General features: G+C 43.0%; 1 protein-coding gene across 5 annotated transcripts in view; it reads right to left on the bottom strand.

Moving 5' to 3' along the window:
* Positions 1 to 3446: 3446 nt before the first annotated feature.
* Positions 3447 to 22146, bottom strand: part of MRE11 (MRE11 double strand break repair nuclease) — a 56317-nt gene continuing 37617 nt past the window's right edge. For 4 of the 5 annotated variants that reach the window (XM_075919364.2, XM_075919365.2, XM_006134410.5 and 1 more), the window contains 6 exons: positions 17711 to 17933; positions 14939 to 15022; positions 12488 to 12546; positions 10173 to 10240; positions 8228 to 8318; positions 3447 to 6028 (listed from right to left, as the gene is read on the bottom strand). In XM_075919364.2, the coding sequence (XP_075775479.2) occupies positions 5975 to 6028; positions 8228 to 8318; positions 10173 to 10240; positions 12488 to 12546; positions 14939 to 15022; positions 17711 to 17933 (579 nt within the window). In that variant the 3' untranslated portion in view covers positions 3447 to 5974. Of the gene's footprint in view, positions 6029 to 8227; positions 8319 to 10172; positions 10241 to 10280; positions 12258 to 12487; positions 12547 to 14938; positions 15023 to 17710; positions 17934 to 22146 lie in introns of those variants that run through there. The other variant, XM_075919366.2, reaches the window with a different exon arrangement.

The following is a 22146-nucleotide window of genomic DNA, read 5'->3' as shown; positions in this document are numbered from 1 at the left end:
TCATTTGTTTTTTTATTAATAAAACCTTTGTTAAGGATATTTGTTTGCCAGGACAGGTTAGCTATATTAACGAGGACAGATCATTCACGACACCTCAATTTCTGATAGTGCTTCGTTATTATTACCAGGCCAGAGCAGACTATACCATCCTCAACATTAACAGTTGTAGAGGTAATGTTTAAATATAAAACTAGTTATGTTTATATGTAAAGAGATTATTTTACCTCTCTGTGGTATAATAAATGTAGTACTGGTTGAACCTCTCTTGTCCAAGATACACTGGTCCAGCAACATCAGTGGTGCAGTAGGACCACTGATATTGCTGGACCAGACAGCCCCTGGACCAGAGGGCTGGGTGGCCAGGGTGTTGGCCACAGCAGCCCTGGGACAGCAGAGCCGTGGCAGCCCTCACTGCTCCGAGAAGCAGAGCCCCAGTGGCTCCACAGCAGCTCTGGTGGCCCTTAGGTAGTGAATCTGTGGAAGCCCTGGCAGTCCCAAGGAGCGGAGCCATGGCAGCTCTGATGCCCTGAGCCCTGGCAGCGCTGTGCTGGGAAGCCGCGGTAGTCCCGGGATAGCATAGTCCGGCAACCTCATGGAGTGGAGCCCCAGCAGCCCCGGCATCCCGGAGCTGCGGCCGTGTCAGTGTCTGAGAGCCACGGCAGCCTAGCCGCGGTGGCTCTGGAACAGTGGAGTCCTTGCAGCCCCTTGGCATTGGAGCTGTGGCAGCCCTAGGGTGAGCGGAGCCTGATGGCCCTGGGGTAGCAGAGCTGCGGCAGCAGGAACTGACCAGCGGAGCTGGGAATTGGTGTCCTGGGGACAAGGGAGCTCCACTAAGTCTGCTGACAGACACCAGGAAAGCCTGGAGGCCCTTCAGCAGATGGATGGAATTGACCTTCCCGGTCTGGCAAACTCCCTCCTTTGGAACCAGTGAGGTCCTGAGGATACTGAACCAGGGAGGTCCAACCTGTATCTCCGAGTTTTATAGTGACAGTTGAGAATGATTACAATTAATCTTGAACTAGCGCACACAACTGTACTATAAATCTGAGAGCTAAGTAGGAAACCATGTAAAAGGGAACTAATCAACACACCCCCCTTAGAATAACCCTGATTGGGGCTCTATCTTCTACCAAAGATCCACAAACCTGGAAATCCTGGACGCCCCATCATCTCGGGCATTGGCACCCTCACTGAAGGACTATCTGGATATGTGGACTCTCTACTCAGACCCTACGCCACCAGCACTCTCAGCTGTCTAGGAAGGAGCATGGCAGAAAGGGATCTAGGGGTCATAGTGGACCACAAGTTGAATATGAGTCAACAGTGTGATGCTGTTGCAAAAAAAGCAAATATGATTCTAGGTTGTATCAACAGGTGTGTTGTAAGCAAAACTTGTGAAGTCATTCTGCCGCTCTACTCTGCACTAGTTAGGCCTCAGCTGGAGTACTGTGTCCAGTTCTGGGCGCCACATTTCAAGAAAGATGTGGAGAAATTGGAAAGGGTACAGAGAAGAGCGACAAGAATGATTAAAGGTCTAGAGAACATGACCTATGAAGCCAGGCTTCATAAACTGGGCTTGTTTAGTTTGGAAAAAAGAAGATTAAGGGGGGACATGATAGCGGTTTTCAAATATCTAAAAGGGTGTCACAAGGAGGAAGGAGAAAATTTGTTCCTCTTGGTTTCTGAGGACAGGACAAGGAGTAATGGGCTTAAAGTGCAGCAGGGGAGGTTTAGATTGGACATTAGGAAAAAATTCCTAACTGTCAGGGTGGTCAAATATTGGAATAAATTGCCAAGGGAGGTGGTGGAATCTCCCTCTCTGGAGATATTTAAGAACAGGTTAGATAGACATCTGTCAGGGATGGTGTAGGTGGAGCTTGGTCCTGCCTTGAGGGCGGGGGGCTGGACTCGATGACCTCTTGAGGTCCCTTCCAGTCCTATTATTCTATGATTCTACGATCTCCAAGACACCAATTTCCTGAGAAAACTACAATGCACTGGTGATCTTCCAGAAAACACCATCCTAGCCACCATGGATGTAGATGCTCTCTACACAAACATGCCACACATAGATGGGATATAAGCTGTCAGGAACAGTATCCCTGATGATGCCACAGCACAAGTGGTGGCTGAGCTCTGTGACTTTATCCTCATATACAACTACTTCAGATTCAGTGTCAATATATACCTCCAAACCAGTGGCACCGCTATGGGCACCCGCATGGCCCCACAATATGCCAACATTTTTATGGCTGACATGGAACAACACTTCCTCATCTCTTGTCCACCAACGTCCCTTCTCTACCTATGCTACATTGATGACATCCTCACCATCTGGACCCATGGGAAGGAGACTCTGGAAGAATTCTACCACTATTTCAACAGCTTCCACCCCACCATCAACCTCAGCCTGGACCAGTGTACACAAGATATCCACTTCCTGGACACCACAGTGCAAATAAGTAACAGTCACATACACCACCCTATCCCGAAAACCTACCGACCGCTATGACTACCTTCATGCCTCCAGCTTCCATCCCGGACACACTACACGATCCATTGTCTACAGACAAGCACTAAAGTACAACCGCATCTGCTCCAACCCCTCAGACACAGACCAACACCTACAAGATCTACACCAAGCATTCTTGAAACTACGATACCCGCACAAGAAAGTAAGGAAACAGATTAACAGAGCCAGACATGTACCCAGAATCCTCCTACTACAAGACAAGCCCAAGAAAGAAACCAACATAACACCACTGACCATCACCTACAGTCTTCAGTTAAAACCTCTCCAACGCATCATCAGTGATCTACAACCCATCCTGGACAATGATCCCTCACTTTCACAGGTCTTGGGAGGCAGGCCAGTTCTTGCCCACAGACAACCCGCCAACCTGAAGCAAATTCTCACCAGCAACTATACACTGCACCACAGTAAGGGTATGTCTACACTACCTCCCTAGTTCGAACTGAGGGGGGGGGGGGGGTAATGTAGTCATATGGAGTTGCAAATGAAGCCCGGGATTTAAATATCCCCGGCTTGATTTGCATAAAGCCGGCCTGCGCCATTTTTAAATGCCAGCTAGGTCGGACCCCGTGCCACGCGGCTACACGCGGCACAGACTAGCTAGTTCGGATTAGGCTTCCCATCTGAACTAGCTGTACGCCTAGTGGAACGAGGCGTTCAGCTAGTTCGGATTAGGAAGCCTAATCTGAACTAGCTAGTCCGTGCCGCATGTAGCTGCGCGGCACGGGGTCCGACCTAGCTGGCATTTAAAAATGGTGCCGGCCAGCTTTATGCAAATGAAGCCTGGGAAATTCAAATCCCGGGCTTCATTTGCAACTCTTTATGACTACATTACACCCCCTAGTTCAAACTAGGGGGGTAGTGTAGACATACCCTAACTGTAACTCAGGAACCAATCCCTGCAACAAACCTCGGTGCCAACTCTGCCCTCATATCTACACCAACGACACCATCACAGGACCTAACCAGATCAGCCACACCATCACTGGTTCATTCACCTGAACATTTACCAATATAATATACGCCATCATGTGCCAGCAATGCCCCTCTGCTATATACATTGGCCAAACTGGACAGTCCTTACGTAAAAGAATAAATGGACACAGATCAGATATTAGGAATGGCAATATACAAAAACCTGTAGGAGAACACTTCAATCTCCCTGGACACACAGTAGCAGATTTAAAGGTAGCTATCCTGCAGCAAAAAAACCTCAAGACAAGACTTCAAAGAGAAACTGTGGAGCTACAGTTCCTCTGCAAATTTGACACCATCAGTTCAGGATTAAACAAAAACTGTGAATGGCTAGCCAAGTACAAAAGCAGTTTCTCCTCTCTTGATGTTCACACCTCCACATCGGCTGCTGGAAGTGGGCCTCACCCTCCCTGACTGAATTAACCTCGTTATCTCTAGCCTGCATATTTATACCTGCCTCTGGAAATTTCCACTACATGCATCTGACGAAGTGGGTCTTCGCCCACGAAAGCTTATGCTTCAATACATCTGTTAGTCTATAAGGTGCCACAGGACTCCTTGTCGCTTTTGCAGATCCAGACTAACACGGCTATCCCTCTGATACATGTAAAAGGGATAACAGGAAAAGACCCAGGAAATGTTTGATTCCAGAAAATGGACAAAATATCTAAAGAGAAAATGCAGGGTTGGCTCCTTGATAACCGGTGTGATTTGCGACCATTAAAAAAAAAAAAAAAAAAAAAAAAAAAAGAAAAAGCTCCCTTCAAACACGCGATAAGCAATGAAGATTTTTTTTTTAAAACTATTAGGAACCTATTTATTTTCAGTACCAAATTTTATTTAGCTAACATATAAAAAAGATTTGCATTTACATCTAAATCCTTCAGATTCAATGCAAAACACACAGTGCCATACAACAGACATCCATTGTTCATATGGGGTTTTTATGACAAACATTTTAACTATACAAGGTAACTTTTCTTCCTAGTGAAATTGATGTCAGCTAGAAATTGATGAATTGCATATTTTCAGCTTCTAGAGCAAAACATAAATATACCCCCTTTAAAGAGGGATTTACAGCAGCTTTCTATGCATAGCAATAATAGCCACTGGTAAAGAGGTAGGAGAAGAATCAGATCATAGCAAACACTGCCAGAACAAGCATGTTCTGATACCATAAGGGAACAGACTGCGCTCAGAACTACTACCAACTATTTAATACCTTGAAGAACAAGACCTGGGTCTGATAACTTCCAGAGTTCTCAGAACTTCTGTGGCTCATTTGGGTTCACAGTTGCAGAAGTGAATGCATATCCAGGATGGCCATAATTGACCAGAACCATGGCCACACAGCTACTAAACTCCATCTCACTCCAGGATAATTAATGCTTCTACATTTTCCCTCTCTACTGCTGTATGTAGTGTAGTGCTTCTCCAACATCCCAGAGATAGTCAGTCAGGGAGACCAAAGTGGCCACAGAGTCCACCGAGAGGTTAAGCCCCAAACTTTCCTAGCTCTCAAGTTGAAATCACTGATGGTGAATCACTATGGATTCTTAGTGCCAAGCAGCAAGCGTGGTGAAAAATAGCAACTGTTGTAATTCCTATTTTGATCATGTTTTTCTGTTCTCACTCTGGAAACAAAAGTATTGCTGAATTAGTACTGTTTCAGGGGGAATACTGAAATTAAAAAGAAAGAAATACGTCATTTACACAAATATACAGGTGTCTCATCCATTACTGGCCCAATTCCTTCTCTCTCTCTCTCTCTTTTATATATATATATATACACACACACACACACGCTCACGTAAGACTCGTGACAACTTCTGAGAGTTTTACTTGCACAGATGCAGGATTCTCTCCTATAGAAATATGCAGCCCAACTTAAAGACTCTGACATTTTCCAGAATTGCAGAGCAGAAAGTCCCTTCTTTATATTTCTGACATTTTATAAGACAGTAATAGCAGACCCTTTCCTGGCATTAATAATTTTAATACTGAAATGTGCATCTCTGGGTCTTTGAATTTTTCTTCCAACCGTAACAAGATACAAATTAATATAACATTCATTAGGCCTGTAAAATACGTAAACCATATCCATAATTTATGCTTCTAAAAAATTCAAAACCTAGTGAAAAATTTTATAGAAGGAGGAATTCTCTTATATATGTCCCAGAAATGAAAGCAACCTTTCAGAAGTTTTACACACTGAAGAATTTTGAAATTATTCTAAAGGAAATATTTCTCCAAGTTTTGACTATTAGGCAATGGTATTTACATATGATAACCCAATATATATGTCAAGTTACGTTACATACATAGTACCACTGAGAGTTAATGTTTCAATTCTTTTGTGAAAGATTAAGGCAAAAAATAGTTTAGATTAAAAACTTGCATATTATTTTCTGATTCCATCACAATATCTGGGCATTTCTACAGTGATTTAATATAATGAATCCAGAATCATCTTGGCTTTCTTCTTGAAGTAGCAGTGCTCTTGAAGGGGTCAAATTCATCCTAGAATGTAAAAGTTAATTTAAAAAAAAATTAGAGGCATTTTGAATTAAAAAGGCAGAGAATTAATATGTGAGTTGGCTAAATTAGAAGGCACACCATCTTATTCCATATTCCACTTAACCTGATTCTGTTGGCTTCTTTGTTCTCGTTTTTTATAATTTTTAATATGAAGGAGATTATTTATTGATATAAACAGTAAATAGAATGTCCAAGAAAGCAGTAATCAGGTTGGTTTCAAAATCTGGTTGGAATAGATATTCTGAGATTATGCCAATTTCTGACATCCAGAGGAAATGTTCACTGCCAATTAGAATACCAGACTTAATGAACACTGATAATCGAATACAGTCTTGTTGGATTCTATGTATCTTTGTAATTTATATGTTTAATTTAAAGATATTTAATATGCATAAAACCTGATGTGACACTGAGAATAAAACATGAAGCACTGACATCTGTTGATGAAAAATGCTATATAAGATCTAGTTGTTATAACTGATTATAAGACTGTTCTTAGCAGATAAGACCTGTTCTGTTAAAATGCTGCCTCCATAGTAATATGACGTTCATCTTTCAACTTTTAAAACACACCTAAAATTCATTTTTAAGTTTTCTTATGTATTTTCCATAATTTGTATCAGCAGCTGAGAGAGAGAGTTCTGTCCTATTCATTTCCAAACTGCAGACTATGGCAAATAAGTTTTTAAATGAAAAAGTAAAGGTTGGATTGGCTTGGGTACGTTGGAAACATCTCATTCATGCTATAGTTATGCTGGTTTTGATTCAGAAAACACATGCTTAAATGTTGTCCTGAATAGAGACAATTTCTGCAGCTTTATTTTGAAATGCATGCAAAGATTAAGGCAAAAGACCAAAATATTTTAGACACACAGAATATTAAGAATTTAAAAGCAAGTATCTTGAATTTGTTTTTACTATATTTTCATTTTGTTAGCTAAACATTAACCATAGCTTTCATTTGCACTAAGTATCTTACAGTCGAAGGACTCTGGAAAATACAACAACCAGGTGTTCATGTACTGCAGTGATGGAAAGCAGCATAAACCCATTAGATATACTGCAACAGTACAGTGTTAGCCCCTCTTTTAGTTTCAGAACATAGGAAGAGCCATGTAATTATAAGAGCAGTGGGGGCACAGGGTGGTGATTTTGGTAGTTCAAACATTAGCATGCAGGGTTGGGAATATCTCCATGAAACATTTTTTCTTGTACATAAAGGACAAGAAAAGCAAAAGAGATGACTGGGTTTTCTTGTATGAGAGTGATCTGATACAAGAAACTGAGTGTAACGGAATGATCTGAAACTATTATTTTTATTGATTTTAATCTACAATACAGTACAGTGCAATTAAAAACAATTGTAAAGAAGTCCATATAAATATAAGTTAGAATAACAGAACGGCCATATTGGGGTAGACTAATAGTTCTTCCAGACCAGTAACCTGTCTCCTGACAATTCCACATGCTTCAGAGGGAATTAAAAGAAAAGCTCAATTTTAAATGAGTTATCCTCTGTTGTCCAGGGACAACTTCTGGCATTGAAGGTTTAGGTACATCTGGAGTATGGGGTGGATTTACTGACCTTCTTGGCTAATAGCCATTGATGGACCTATCCTCCATGAACTTAAAAGTAATTCTTTTTTGAAGCCAGTTTATACTTCTGGCCTTCACAATATCCCATGGCAAAAAGAAGAAGTTGAAAGGTGGTGTGAAAAAGTAATTCCATTAGTTTTAAATATGCAGCCTATTAATGACTCTTTAGCAAGTACACATCTTGCAACGCCAACTAAAATAATTCCTTGCAAACGTCTGCTCTCACTTTCAGGTGACATTGTAAATAAGAAGCAGGCAGCATTATCTTCCATAAATGTAAATAAACTTGTTTCTCCTAGTGATTGGCTGAACAAAAAGTAAGACTGAGTGAACTTGTAGGTTCTATAGCTTTACACTGTTTTGTTTTTTAGTGAGTGAGAATTGTATTTTGTATCTGTGTTGGAACTGAAATCAGTATATTTGAAAATATAGAAAACATCCAAAAATATTTAAATACATTCTATTCTATTATTTTTAAACAGCGTGACTGATTAATTTTTAATCACTTGACCACCCTAATATTTTGCAAAGTGATAATATGAAGTTGTAAGAATTATGACAAGAGACAATCATACGGTACTGTACCTCATCTGATTCAAAGTCAACCCCTCTAGTTACTTGGCTTTGTGAGCTCCTTCTGCTGGTTTTGGATGTGCTCGTAGACATGCTTGACGACCTTACGGGTTACAACAGGATACAATTATTATCATAGAGCAAGGAACCAGAACCAGACATTCTAAGTTTTCTCTATTTGGCCAGACAACACCTAAATAAAAATATACTGTAGTGTGTAGACCCCATTATCTTGTTAATCCAGATCATGGTGTTCATAGGCTGTTGCTAAGTGTATGAATTAGTTCTGAAAACATGTAGTAAATGAGGTTTTAGTGAAAGAATTCAGTAGTAAGGTTGTTTACGTGGCAGTCTGTTGGTTGTTAGTACAGGCAGTCCCCAACTTACGCGGATCCGACTTACGTCGGATCAGCAGTTACGAACACGGACTGCGGGACCGCGTGGTCCCGCCGCCCGTGTACTCCCGGGCAAGAAAAGCTGCTCCGCGTCTCCCTGGTCTGCAGACCAGGAAGATGCGGAGCAAAGCCGCGGAGGGGCTCTGGCAGCGGAGCAGCCCAGGCGCGCCTGGGCTGCCCCCCTGCCGGCTTCCCCTGCGGCTTTGGAAAGTTGCGGAGAGGCTCGCGCAGCGGAGCCGCGGGGGAAGCTGGCAGGGGGGCAGCCCAGGCGCGCTGCGGCTGTCCCGCTGCCGGCGTCCTCAGAGGCTTTGCTCCCCGTCTCCCTGGTCTGCTGGTCTCCAGCAGATTAGGGAGACTGGGAGCAAAGCCGTGGAGGACCTGGGCGGCGGGACCGCAGTGCGTCTCGGTCCGCTGCCCGCGTCTTCCTGGTCTGCTGGGGGGAGGGGCAGCGCAGCTAGTACGCCCCCCCCCCCTCCCAGCAGACTAGGCTTTTCTCCGTCGCCTGTGGCAGAGCAGCTGGGGCGCTGCCGGTTGGTCCCGCAGCGCTGCTCTGGGCGCTACTGGACCAACCCGGCAGAATCCCAGCTGCTCTGCCCCAGGCGTCCTGATTCAGCCGCTGCTGGTCAGTTTCAGCAGCGGCTGAATCAGGACGCCTGGGGCAGACCAGCTGGGGTGCTGCTGGGTTGATCCAGTAGCGCCGGATCGGCGCTACTGGAGCAACCCAGCAGCACCCCAGCTGCTCTGTCCCAGGCGTCCCCAAGTCAGCTGCTGCTGCTGAAACTGACCAGCGCTGACTACAGGAAGCCCGAGGCAGAGTTGCTCTGCCCCGGGCTTCCTGGAATCAGCCGCTGATCAGTTTCAGCAGCAGCTGACTTGGGGACGCTTGGGGTTCTTAAGTTGATTCTGTATGTAAGTCGGAACTGGCGGTCAGTTTCAGCAGCGGCTGAATCTGGACGCCAGTTCCGACTTACATACAGATTCAACTTAAGAACAAACCTATAGTCCCTATCTTGTACGTAACCCGGGGACTGCCTGTAAAGAGGAAGAGGAGTTTACACTTTCAGAAGAAATCCACTTCCAATAACCACTTCCAAAAACAACAGGAGCTGCCTTGTACCAAGACCTATTTAAAAATCTGGCCACTTATCCAGTTGCCTATTTGTGAGCAAGAAGGTGAGTGAATTGGAGAACTGAATACTTCTGAAAAACTGTCTAGTAATTCATATACTTTAAAAGATATACATGGTCTTTATCATGGCAACATACACTTACTTTCAAGTTCTTCAACTGCATTTTCTAATGCAAGTTGGTGAAAGTCTCAAATGAACAAAAAAAGGTGGGGGGAGAGGAACTCTCTAAACTACTATTCTATTTTTTAAAAGTTGAGCACATTTTAAATTAAATATTAACTTGTAAATTTTTAAAAGCGAGTTTCAGCTAATGCAACTCTTTATTGACAATCAGAGGAATATAGTGCTACAGGCTCTTTCATATATACCACTCCAGAGGGACTTACATATCCTTAAATGGCTCTTTAGCCATTTTGAAATAACTATACCAACCTTTGAGTAACTTTCGAAGCAGCAGTAAAAGAAACTTCTTCCACATCAGAGTCATCATCTATTATGTCCTGAAAAAGAACCAGTACATTTTACAGAAGGTAGTATATTATGTACTCTTTTGAGATTAAATATATAGTAACAGCTACAGTGCACAAGTTATTTTATTCTTTGTTTAATGCTTTCTAGAATGTCTAACTTCAAACAATTTAATCTGGATAAAAAACAAAAACAAAAAAGACTCTGTATGAGCTACTTGCATTCTTAAGTGCTTCACGGCTTCAAATGTAGTTTAGTGACAGAGAGTCATAGTTGATGTACATAGGTCAATGCAGTTTAAATGCAGCTCCAGCAGCTGTCCCACGATGCCCCACACTGATCGCTCTCATCATTATTTTGACCTCTATTGCCTAGGAATGATGGCGGCCAGAAGTCCCGTTTCCCCTTTTAAGACCCATGAATTTTTGAAATTCCTTTTTCTGATTGCCTGGCTTGGCAAGCATATCTAGCAGCTCTCCATTCTTGAGTGGAACTGCCCAGCTGACCATAGCATCTACATGCTCCATACACACTCTTGTCTGAAGAAGACAGAAGATATCGGATCTCCTGGATCTGTGGTGCAGGCAAAGCTTTGAGTTATATTTTAAATGTCAACATCTATGAGCAGATTTGACTTAGGGGATGTGGGAGAACTGGTACAATGGGTACCAGCAACAGTGCTGCATGAAAGCCAACAGCTGCAGCAGGCATATCGGAAGGTCAGAGAGGTCAACAATCAATCAAGTAACATGCCACAGAGCTGCTATATTTGCAAAAAGGTACATGCCATAGCTGGAGGAGAGCCAACCACCCCTTCTCCTCTCAGAACCATGGACATCTCTGAGAAATCCAAGTCACATTCCTGCTATGAACAGCGAAGAAGTGGAAGAGAATGAGGTGCAGGAATCTGGGGATGATGTGACTATGGGCTCCAGCTGTGCAGCCAGCAAGAACCAATTTTTGACTCAGTCACAGTCCATCCAGTCAAGCACGGACAAGCCCAATACAGGGGAAGCAATGCTGGGTCAGTATGTAGTTTAATTTTAAAATTACAGGGATGGTACCCCTAAAGTAGGACACATAACTTGACTTATCCTTAATTTATTGTGCTAGAAGAGGTAGTATTACAACAAAGAGAAGCAGAGTTGCTATCTCTCCAGAGTTGGAAGAATGATGGGGAGATGACTCCGAGTAGTTTGGTTATGTACACAAGGTTGTCCTGTGATTCCTCCAGAGAGATTTCAATGAAATGTTCATGGAAGTATTCTGCAATTCTTCTTCCAAAAGGTTTCTAGGGAGGGCTGTCCCATTTCTTCCTCATGTCATTCAGCAATATATTCAGCGGGCACTATTGAAGTGCACAGAGTAGCAGCACATAGGGCTAGCTAGCTTCAGGATGCCTGCAGCAGCTGTACTCTCTCTGCCTTTGTTACCCTCAGGAATGAGATATCAGCTAAAATCACTATGCCTATTGAAAACTGTGCCAGTACTATGTACTACTAGAATCATGAAACTCAGCATTTTCCCAACCCTGGTGGGCCATGCTCACCATGGCAAGTGCTGTGACAGGGCCATGCACAAGCAATCCCAAGCAGAAGTGAGAATTAAGTGCTTAAAACTTTAGGAAAGCAAGGGAAGCAAGTTCAGAAGGTGAAACACAAAATGCTTTTGTGACTATATTAACAATGAGAACTTCGTTAAGTTTTATCTGCAGCTGCTACCATTGTGACATTCAGGGTCTCTCCCTTCACACCCACAGAAAACCTGAGCCACATGGGGGGGGGGGGGGAGAAGAAAAGCAGGACTTGGGATGATATATTCACTGACATCCTGCAACCCAGTGCTGTATTGGACAATGAGCACAGACCCTTAAGGGTGAACACAGTTGTAGGGAGACAGCTGCAAACTGGGAAGTTGATCCGATGCTCCCAGTTAGCCCTCTCTGTGAGACTCGTTTCAGCCCTATCGTACATTGCCAAAGTGTCGAAGACAGTGCACTGGACGGTGGCAAGTTGTACAGTGGGATGCTTACCCATAGTGCACCACATTCTGCAATGATACAAACACTCCCGTAAGTTCATACACTGCTGATACAAGAGCCAAGTATACACATAAGTGGTGTAGTAACTACAGACTCTGTATGCCAATTTTACTTGACTTGATAGAATTTTGTAACGCAGGCATGGACACACACACACACACACACACACACACACACACACACACACACACACACACACGTACGTAGTACTACACAACTTTACACATATGCTTCTCACCTCTGAGTAATTCTTAGCAGAAAAATTCCGAGATGGCTGTTGTCTTAAAGATTTAAAGGCTAAAATAAAAACAGATTAGACCACATTATATAGAAAGCATACGAACATAAGAATGGCCATACTGGGTCAGACCAAAGGTCCATCTAGCCTTGTATCTGTCTGCCGACAGTGGCCAATACCAGATGCCCCAGAGGGAGGGAACACAACAGGTAATCATCACATGATCCCTCTATGTCACCCATTTCCAGACAAACAGAGGCTAGGGACACCATTCCTACTCATCATGGCTAATAGCCATTAATGGACCCAACTTCCATGAATCTATCTAGCTCTTTTTTAAACTCTGTTAAAGTCCTAATCTCACAACATCCTCTGGCAAGGACTTGAAATGTCCACATTTCATTATCTGATCACACCATACCGTACAAGGGTCCCACCTTAACATTTTGACTGAAATGTGTTCTACTACAAAGTACAAATGAAAAGGTGTGGTAAGCAGACTTGATTTAGTTTACTTTGTATGATTTCTCCCACAATATTTCAGACAAAATAGGGTTATGCTTTTCCCAGGATGATGACTGAAGGCAAAGCCTATAGCAACTAATTCTGATATTATCAACAGCTCCTATTCTTGGTGGGAAAATTATAACCCTAGAGGTTAGAGAAAACACCCACGCATACAAACTAAATTAACATTTTATTGACACACTGCAATATTCACATTACTATGCTCCTGTTTGAAAAGTCCAATTTTTCTGGACAATTTTTTGGGTTGAAGTCACGTGGTTTTAGAAATAGAGAGTTTTATTGTACTTTTTGTAGCACAAGTCAATGAAACTGAAATAAATTGTTGCCCTCTGTTCCGCCCAATGTGTATCTGAGACAAAGTGCTGGTGTGGAAAGAACCTAGAGAGATATATGTTTCAGTGTCTTGCTATATACTACTAAGAATAGGCAAGACCTGCAGTATATCTGATACTTGTAATGTGTGAATTGCGAGGAAATATTGATTTCTTAATGGTAAATATTGTATGTTTGATTCTTTTCAGTAAAAATAATCATTCTTCTCTTTACTAAAGAAATGAAATTACCACCTCTTAAAACAAAAAATAACTTCTTAGTTGCTTTCACTGAACTGTGGTGAATTTGCCTTGCTACCTTATATGAGATATAAGCTTGGCTTTGTTTAAACTGCAAACAGATAACAAAGCTGTGTTCTTTTACAGATGTTTGAGCGTAACACCTCATTGGTACAGGTTCTGAAGGGATTCAGTACTGCTACATGAACAATGCTTTTCTCTGAAACATTTCTTAACCTTTGATTCCTGCCTCATAGCTTTATTTTCAAATCAAGAAACAACTAGCTGAAAGTGCATCATAGCTTTATTTTTAATATAGTTTTGAAAGTTATCTTTTAAAATAACATCTGCCAAAAAAGGTCATTTAGTCTTTTTATAGGAACCCAACCTTTTTAATGTTAAGGAAAACGCAAAAGAGGAAGACCTGGACAAAGTGGAGAAGATCTACTGAGACTGAAGGACAACAACTAGGGTACCCCTGGAGTCAGTTAGAAGTTTTGTCTCAAGACAGAGTGAAGTGGAGGAGACTTGTAGATGACCTATGCTCCACTTGGAGTACAAGGGTTTAAGAAGAACCTTTTTAATGAATATATTTTGAAGATTATTAACCCTGTGTAATTATTTCAGAGATCCTGAGATAGAACATTTTAAAAAACTGCAACTGAAAAATGCTTTTACAGCACTTCATTTCTAAGGATCCCAATTATGATCTGAATGACACTGGATAAAAGTCTAAGTTTACTATTTTCTTTCTTCATCAAATCCTCCAGATTTACACTAAAGTAACGAAGAGCAAGATCTGGTCACGGGTCTCTAAACATAGCTTCTGTCATGATCTCTATAAAAAGCTCCAATGGTACAAAAGTTGCTGCCTTCTTTTAGTGCTTAACTATGCTTGTGCTTAACTATTACTTGTGTCATTTTCCGCCCTACTCACCAGGGCCTGAAGAGACACTTCTCGCTCAACACCTGCCTAGTCCCCTTTTATAAGAAAAAGCTTAATCACAAACCCAGAACTAGCCAATCTATTTGGGGGACACAATTTGTGATGCTTTGACAAATATATTTTTCTGGACACATTTTGTATCTGAAGGGGAAGTTCTTTGAGAAAACCTGAATTCATCAGATGGCAAAAGTACAGAGAGGCAGACCAATTAACCCCATGAATTAAATCTTCCTAAATGACAGATAAAAGTCAGGGTAGGAAAAGAAGTCAACTGAACTAAAGCGCACTAATAGTTTGCATCCCTAATTAACAGCCAAACAAAGCCCTATGTGATGGTTGAATTGGTCTACTGGAAACAAAGGTTGCATCATAAAACTTGTTAATTTCATTATGGCATTCTGCAAAAGGAGAACAATTTTAACTTACCATCTATGATAGACATGTTCTTGGTAGGTGTAGCGACATGCTTGTGAGTTCTACTGCTGTTAGACAGGTCTTGGCTAGCGATTCCTGTAGGAATAACAATCAATCAATATTTACCCCCTATTTTTCTGTTAATTATAAAATTCTAAAGCAGTGGTCTCCAACCTTTTTACACCCAAAATGACTTTTTAAATGTCAAGGCAAGCCAAGATCTATCCTATCCCTTTCCCAAGAACCCACCCTTTTCTTGAGGCCCCGTCCTCTCAGTTCTGCTCCTCTCCATCATTTGCTGTCCCCAGCCCTTACTCACTCTCACTGGGTTGAGACAGGATGTGTGGGCTCTGGGGTGCGAATGAGGGATTTGGGTGTGGGAAGGGGTGAAAGGGAGGGGGCTCCAGGCTAGAGAGTGTTGGGGTGCTGAGCAAGCCATATGCTTGTGGATGTGAGGGTGCGGGAGTTCAGGTTGGGGACTCAGGGCAGGGAGTTGGGAGTATAATGGGCTCAGGACAAAGATTTGCAGTGTGCGGATGGTGCAGTAGTGTTGTGGCAGAAGACTGGGGATGTGAGAGGCTCAGGACAGGGGGTTCCGGTGTATGATAGGCTCAGGGTTGGAATGTGTGGGGGGATGCAGGGGTGTTATGATGCTGCAGCCAGATGGCGGTTTGGCCGCAACTGGGGGCTTGCTGGCCAGGCTTTATTTTTAAATAAAATATTATGTCCAACACAAACTTTTCAGCATTGTCTTTATTTATGGGGGGTGGGGAACCTGTTTTGGGTCAGAGGTCACTGACTCACAAGGAAAAAAAAAATCAGTCACGGACCACACAAGTGAGATGCAAAAAAATCAAACCCTCCAAACCCCCCCAAACCTCATTGATGTGGCCCCGACTAAGACACCTCCCTCTGCTGGCATCCCAGCCCCATGGGGGGGGAGGGTAGGTAGGACTGAGGTTCAAGGCCTTAGGCCAGATTAACTCTTTTGGGGTTCCAGGGCTAGTGGAATTTGTGGGCTTCTCTATACTCTGAGGTGGGGCCAAAAATGAGGGATCAAGGTTGCAGGACAGGGCTGCCAGTGAGTGGGATAGAGGTGGGGTTACAGAATCTGGGTGGAAAAAGGGGTACAGGAGCATGGGGGTAGGTGTCTGGCCACGAGGGTGGGGACAGAGGCAGGGTGCTGGTGGGTGTCTGGGCCAGGGTGCTGGATGGGGTCTCGCCAGGGGGCAGAAGGAGAGTGCGGGTGGGGCCCTGGTCAGGGGACAGGAACAGGGTTCTAGTGGGGGCCTGGGCAGGGTGTGGGTGGGAGCTGGGGCAGGAGTAGGGTGATGTATTGTGTCTGGCCAGGGGACAGGATGCTGGTGGGGGTTTGGGCAGGAGGCAGGATGCTGTTAGGGATAGGGCACGGCGGGGGGGGGGGGGGGAGGGGGAGAGGGCAGAGGAGGGAAGGCACCGGCTGGGGCAGAGGGAAGGTTGCTGGTGGAGCCCTGGGCAGAGTACTCATGGGGGTCGGGGCAGGAGGGATAGGGGGCAGGATACTCGTAGGTCTCTGGGCAGGGGGAGGAGACAGACAACTCAGCTGGTACCTGGGGATCCCGCAGCTGTGTGTCAGGTCCGGGGTCTCAGGGAGCACATGCACTGCTTCCCCCCTCCCCAAACAGCCGGCACACTTCCTGAAAAGCTGGGTCTGTCATGCCACCGGGAACTTCCTGCCCCCTGCTGCCTTCCTGCATGGGGAGGGAACGGGGAGCGGGGAAGGGAGGAGTAGGAGTTCAGGGACAGCACGCCAGCTCCAACTGCTCAGGAAGTGTGCACATTTTTCCTCCACTCCCTATGGCAGTGTCTGCTTCCTGAGCAGTTGGAGCGGACGCGCAGTCCCTGCACACCTACCCCATCCGCCCCCCTCCTGTGCATGAAAGCAGGGAGAAAGAAGTCTCCAGCGGCGCGACAGACTTGGCATTTCAGGAAATTCGCTGGCTATCTGCGGGAGGGGAAGAGCAGCGCGCATGCTTCCTGACATGCCAGCTCTGGCATAAAGCTGCGGGACTTCCCTCCACGCAGTAGGCAGCTGGCACTACCCCCATTTTCACAGGAGGTAGCGCCAGCGCAGGCTCCTTCTTGGGGTGGGAGGAAATGACGGGGGTGGGAGGGCTGGTTGCCTCGCGATCAACTGGCCATGCCCCCCCCATATCGACCAGTCGATCGTGATTGACGGGTTGGTGACCACGGTTCTAAAGAAACAAATCACCAAAAGGTCTAAAACCAAAGGTCTGCATAAACTAGTGAGCAGAAAATAGCATAGCTGAGGGAAAACAGGTGGCAGCTGAGACTAGCTACCCTATGTCCCTAAGTTGTCCTGTCACTGGAGCCTTTTTTTAAAAGACTTAACAAGGAGTGCAACTCCATTAAAGTGCACAATCAATTACAACCAGACTAGTAGGTGATTTGATATTTTTGGTTATTAAAAAAAAAAAAAAAGTCCTCATTTCCAAGATTAAGACCTCTCTGCACATGGCTTCTTCAAGAGACTGCTAAACAACTACTACATAGGAGCATGGTATTTTTCCCCTCTTTTGAAATACTGAGGTTTTGAAATTAATTTTTGTAAGTTGGAAAGACACTGCAGTAACTAGTCCAAAAACGTTGGAAATAAAAATAATATTATATTTGGAACCTGATTAAACAACAATAGCATAACTTAGGAGCACATTAAAGAAAAGGTCTTTTTGTAAAAAGGGACAACTTCTATTAACTGAAGTATAAGAATGTAAAAATACTGACCTCTTCCTCTTCGAGAGGTTCCTCTTGATGCTAAGTTCTGCCCTCTTCCACCTCTTGCCTGACCCTTTCCTCGACCTCTTCCTCTGCTGGATGGTACAGTGCTGCCAGCATCTGAATCATCGTTTTTTTGTTCTGATGCTCCCATATCCATAAGATCATCATCGCTAGAGCCAGAAGCAAGACCAGCTTCATGAGATCGAAGAGCTCTAGCCCTGGTCATAGCCTGAAAGAAGTTATACAGAATATTTAATTTTAATAGTAAAATGAACCAGGGTGAAATTGGTGACATGTTTATAAGTACTCAGATTTAGGGTCAAATTCAATGGTGATGGAAGTCAGTCAGAAAACAGATGCCTCTTTCCTAGTCATTTTGATGCAGTTCCAATTTGCATATTAAGCCAAGACTGAATGGGAATGAAGCATTTTATAAACAAAGAACTTTTAAAAAAAACGTTATACCAAATTGTGAAATGCAATACCAAGTCAACCAATCCACAACAGAGAAAACAGCTTTCTCCAAGAGGTAATATGCATATTCGTCCATTAAATTCAGCAAAAACTGAGTAAGAAAGATGGCCATTAAGGCTTAATACAAGAAAAGAAAAGGGAGACGGTATCTGAATAGCTCAGCAGTTTCTACACACCCAAGTACTGTGATTTCTGTTTTTTAAAGGAGAGAGAAAACAATTTTCATTTCCCTTTCATTGTGTCTTTATCTCACTTCTCCTCTGAAATAAAGCAGGAATGTAAGCGACTAGACGACTACCCAATAAGCATAAGCTTATTGGATAGTCGACCAGTCCCTCACCTAGTAGCTTCCCCCCACTTGCTGCTTCTATCAGGCTGGGGGGAACCGATTTAAAAGCCTATCGGCTCTTAATACATTTAAAAGGCTGGTGCGCAGCAGGTGGAACTCGGCATGAGTTGGGGATCAGCTGTCCCAGCTCACGCTGGATCCTCCCCCGCTGTGCTTTCTGCTTTTTAAATGTATTAAGAGACTCTTAATACATTTAAAAGGCAGAGCCACAGTGAGGTTAATTCCCAGGGTTGGAAGCTAACCCTGCTGCCACTCCCCCGCTTATCAACTAGTCGATGGAATTTCCATCAACTAATCGATTAGCTGATTATTCTAGGGATGTTACATTTAGGTTAAAGATGTATGGGATCTTGAATGAGGGGACTCAATCTTTTTTAAAAAGAAATAAATGTTAAGAGTCCAATTATCCTATCACTTACATCTGTGTAAGTTCATTGAAATAGTTAGATGAGAAGAACCATACTGAAAGTTAATTTGGCATTTCTAGATTTCCACTAGACCTTGTCTGCACTGTGATCCCCTGGTCCATATTCTAATTTATAGTTAAACTAAGATTTAAGTTTATGTCAAAACACACAAGACATGGGTGCTATTATTATGGTCCTTACAATTATTTGACTTTAATGTCCACTAACTTTCAATGGGACTTAGCATCCTAAGTCATTTAAGAATCTTTGAAAATTTAGTCCACAAAAAAGTACAGGGCATAAGAAGAATTTAGTCCACAAAAAAGTACAGGGCTAGCTTCCCATCTACACTATAAATTAGAACTATAGGACACAAAAAGGCCTAACTTGGTGGTATTTGTTCTTTTTACCTCACTAGCCTGAAGCACACTTGTCATGGTCATGAGGGATAGCCAGCAGCCTGGAGACTAAGGGCTTAGCTGTACCTAAGCCAGGTAGCAGTCAGCCAATAGAATTGCAGATAGGGATTTCAAACTGGGACAAAGGATTTTTTGTTTTTTCCCTCCTTTGTCTCTGGGCAGTTTCTCTCCAGATATTGAGGGGAACAGACAAAATGTCTCTCTCCAAGAAAAGACTTTTCACTATCTGTAAGTAGGGCAAAGTTTAGATAAATCCGTTCGGTTTTATTGTTTTATGGTTTGGGAATGGGAATCTGATGTCTGTATTTAGAAACAGGTTTTTCTCTCTTTTGTAATTAAGTTTTGTTCCCCATGGAAAAATTCCCCGTGAGTTTATTAATTGGTGGCTCTTACCATTTAGTCAATCCAGCTATGCTTGTAACAGGAGTATTGTGGTGATATTAAAAGTTCTTTCTTTTTTATTAACCTGGTATTGTGTGTCCTGGTTTTATTTTAGGGCTGAGATTTCCCAAGTGATCTCTTCCCTGGTTTTCTTACCATTACTTGGGTAGTGGCAGCAGATTTTTATCCCCAAAATCTAGGTTTTTAAGATTTTGGAGGGGAAGTTTTATGCCAGAGCCTGGAAAGATAAGGTTCCGGGGTACTTTTGCAGGCCCCCACTTTGTCATTCATCGTGCCAGAGTGGGGATTTAGCCTTGGCAACACTTTTACAGCTAGAGCTCAGCACTGCCCATTGAAAGGACTTGACTACACAACCCCTTTAGTTCACTGAAAGCTGCAGTATAAATCTACCCTTCACTAGCCTGCCACATGCTATGAATCTGTGTGGATGCTGCTGCTTTGCACTAGGGAACTTCTTGTAATCTTTATTCCGGTTTCAAAGCAGGACAGATCAAAACACATACTAGGGGAACTTTAAGCACAGCTAGCCTCTTGTGGAGTAGATTTATATTGCACCTTATTGCAAACTTAAGTATTGATTTTGACAAATCTAGAAGTTACCAGAAATATCTGATTCTATGGTGGTGAACCCAACTACATGTTGCTCAAATAGACATTTTCCTTTTTATAAATAAATGGACATTAGATTCTGAACAGCTCTGCAGAAGGACTAAAGAAAAACTGAGATGTGATCTCCTTCACCTCACACACTCCTGAATAAACCACCTCAAAAAAACCCAACCCAAACCCATCATATGCTTCCACACACTGGAAGAAAAATAAATCAAGAAATTTACCTTTTTAAAAAACGTATTCATATAAGCTACAACACTGTCAACATTTAGATTCTAATATCTGCCTGAAATTTAGTTCATCAATAGGGATATTGATTTACTGCTTCTGGGACTGCTCTGGCACTCATAACCGAGTTGAAATTTGCAATTGTTTATCTAAATCTTATGGATCTGAGGTTGGTTATTTTGATGGCGCTGTCTCCCAAACAATGCTAGTCATATGTATGACTGGATAAGTAGCTCCTGTTAGGCCATTCTTTTGTGGTCTGTGTGTTTCATAAATGTACCCTGCATAAATGAAAAATACTTCACACTGGACTTTTGAATAAATTCTATGCTTCAGTATATCTCCTTAGCTATGCAGCACTAAGCTGCTGTCAAAAAACTGAAAAGAAATCTAATATCCTTCTGTGAAACAAAAACAAAAAGCCTCCCCAGTAATTGCAAAACCATTTACATAAAGTGTCAGTTTAATAGATTCCAGGACTTCACTTACTAGGCATCTTAATGTAGGTTTTATGCATGCGATTATGTCCCAGGAAGAGAGTCCATATAAGCAAATTATACATGGTAAAGTGGATATTTATGTTTGAATGTCTTTACAATTTACATAATTATTGATAGTTGCTTAATTATCATGCAACTAACTGAGGGTATGTCTACACTACCCTCCTAGTTCGAACTAGGAGGGTAATGTAGGCACACCGCACTTGCAAATGAAGCCCGGGATTTGAATTTCCCGGGCTTCATTTGCATAAGCAGGGAGCCGCCATTTTTAAAACCCCGCTGGTTCGAACCCCGTGCAGCGCGGCTACACGGGGCTCAAACTAGGTAGTTCGGACTAGGCTTCCTATTCCGAACTACCGGTACACCTCGGTACACCTCGAGGTGTACTGGTAGTTCGGAATAGGAAGCCTAGTCCGAACTACCTAGTTCGAGCCCCGTGTAGCCACGCTGCACGGAGTTCGAACCAGCGGGGTTTTAAAAATGGCGGCTCCCCGTTTATGCAAATGAAGCCCGGGAAATTCAAATCCCGGGCTTCATTTGCAAGTGCGGTGTGCCTACATTACCCCGCTAGTTCGAACTAGCGGGGTAGTGTAGACATACCCTGACTGATGCATAAGCTTGTCTTCTACATGGGAGCTGTTTAGTTTGGCCCAGATGAACAGCAATATAATCTGGAATTTTTACCTTTTTATCTTTTCTAAATAAACTCTGGTGGCTTTATAGAGATAAAAACAATAAAAAATATTATTTATATAGTTATCTAAAGGGAACTGTAAACCAAACATCCAGACTCAGAATATGTTTTCTGTTTGATTTTTCAACCAGAAGCATGCTGTGACTTTGAGGACACTCAATACACAAAGATATTTTCGGGTGATTTGCAAATCTGCATCCAACACAAGATCATGTGGGACCTGTCAGAAATCAATAAGACTTGTCACGGAATTCTCTCATCCTTCTTAAACAATTAGGCCTGGATGATACAGAATGTATCTATGATGTATTCTATTCCACACCCATAGAAGACGACAATCCTCTACTCATGTAACAT

This window comes from Pelodiscus sinensis, chromosome 1, assembly GCF_052426305.1.
Source record: "Pelodiscus sinensis isolate ZL-2025 chromosome 1, ASM5242630v1, whole genome shotgun sequence".
NCBI classification, from domain to species: domain Eukaryota; kingdom Metazoa; phylum Chordata; order Testudines; family Trionychidae; genus Pelodiscus; species Pelodiscus sinensis.
This window is presented reverse-complemented; position numbering and strand designations above follow the sequence as displayed.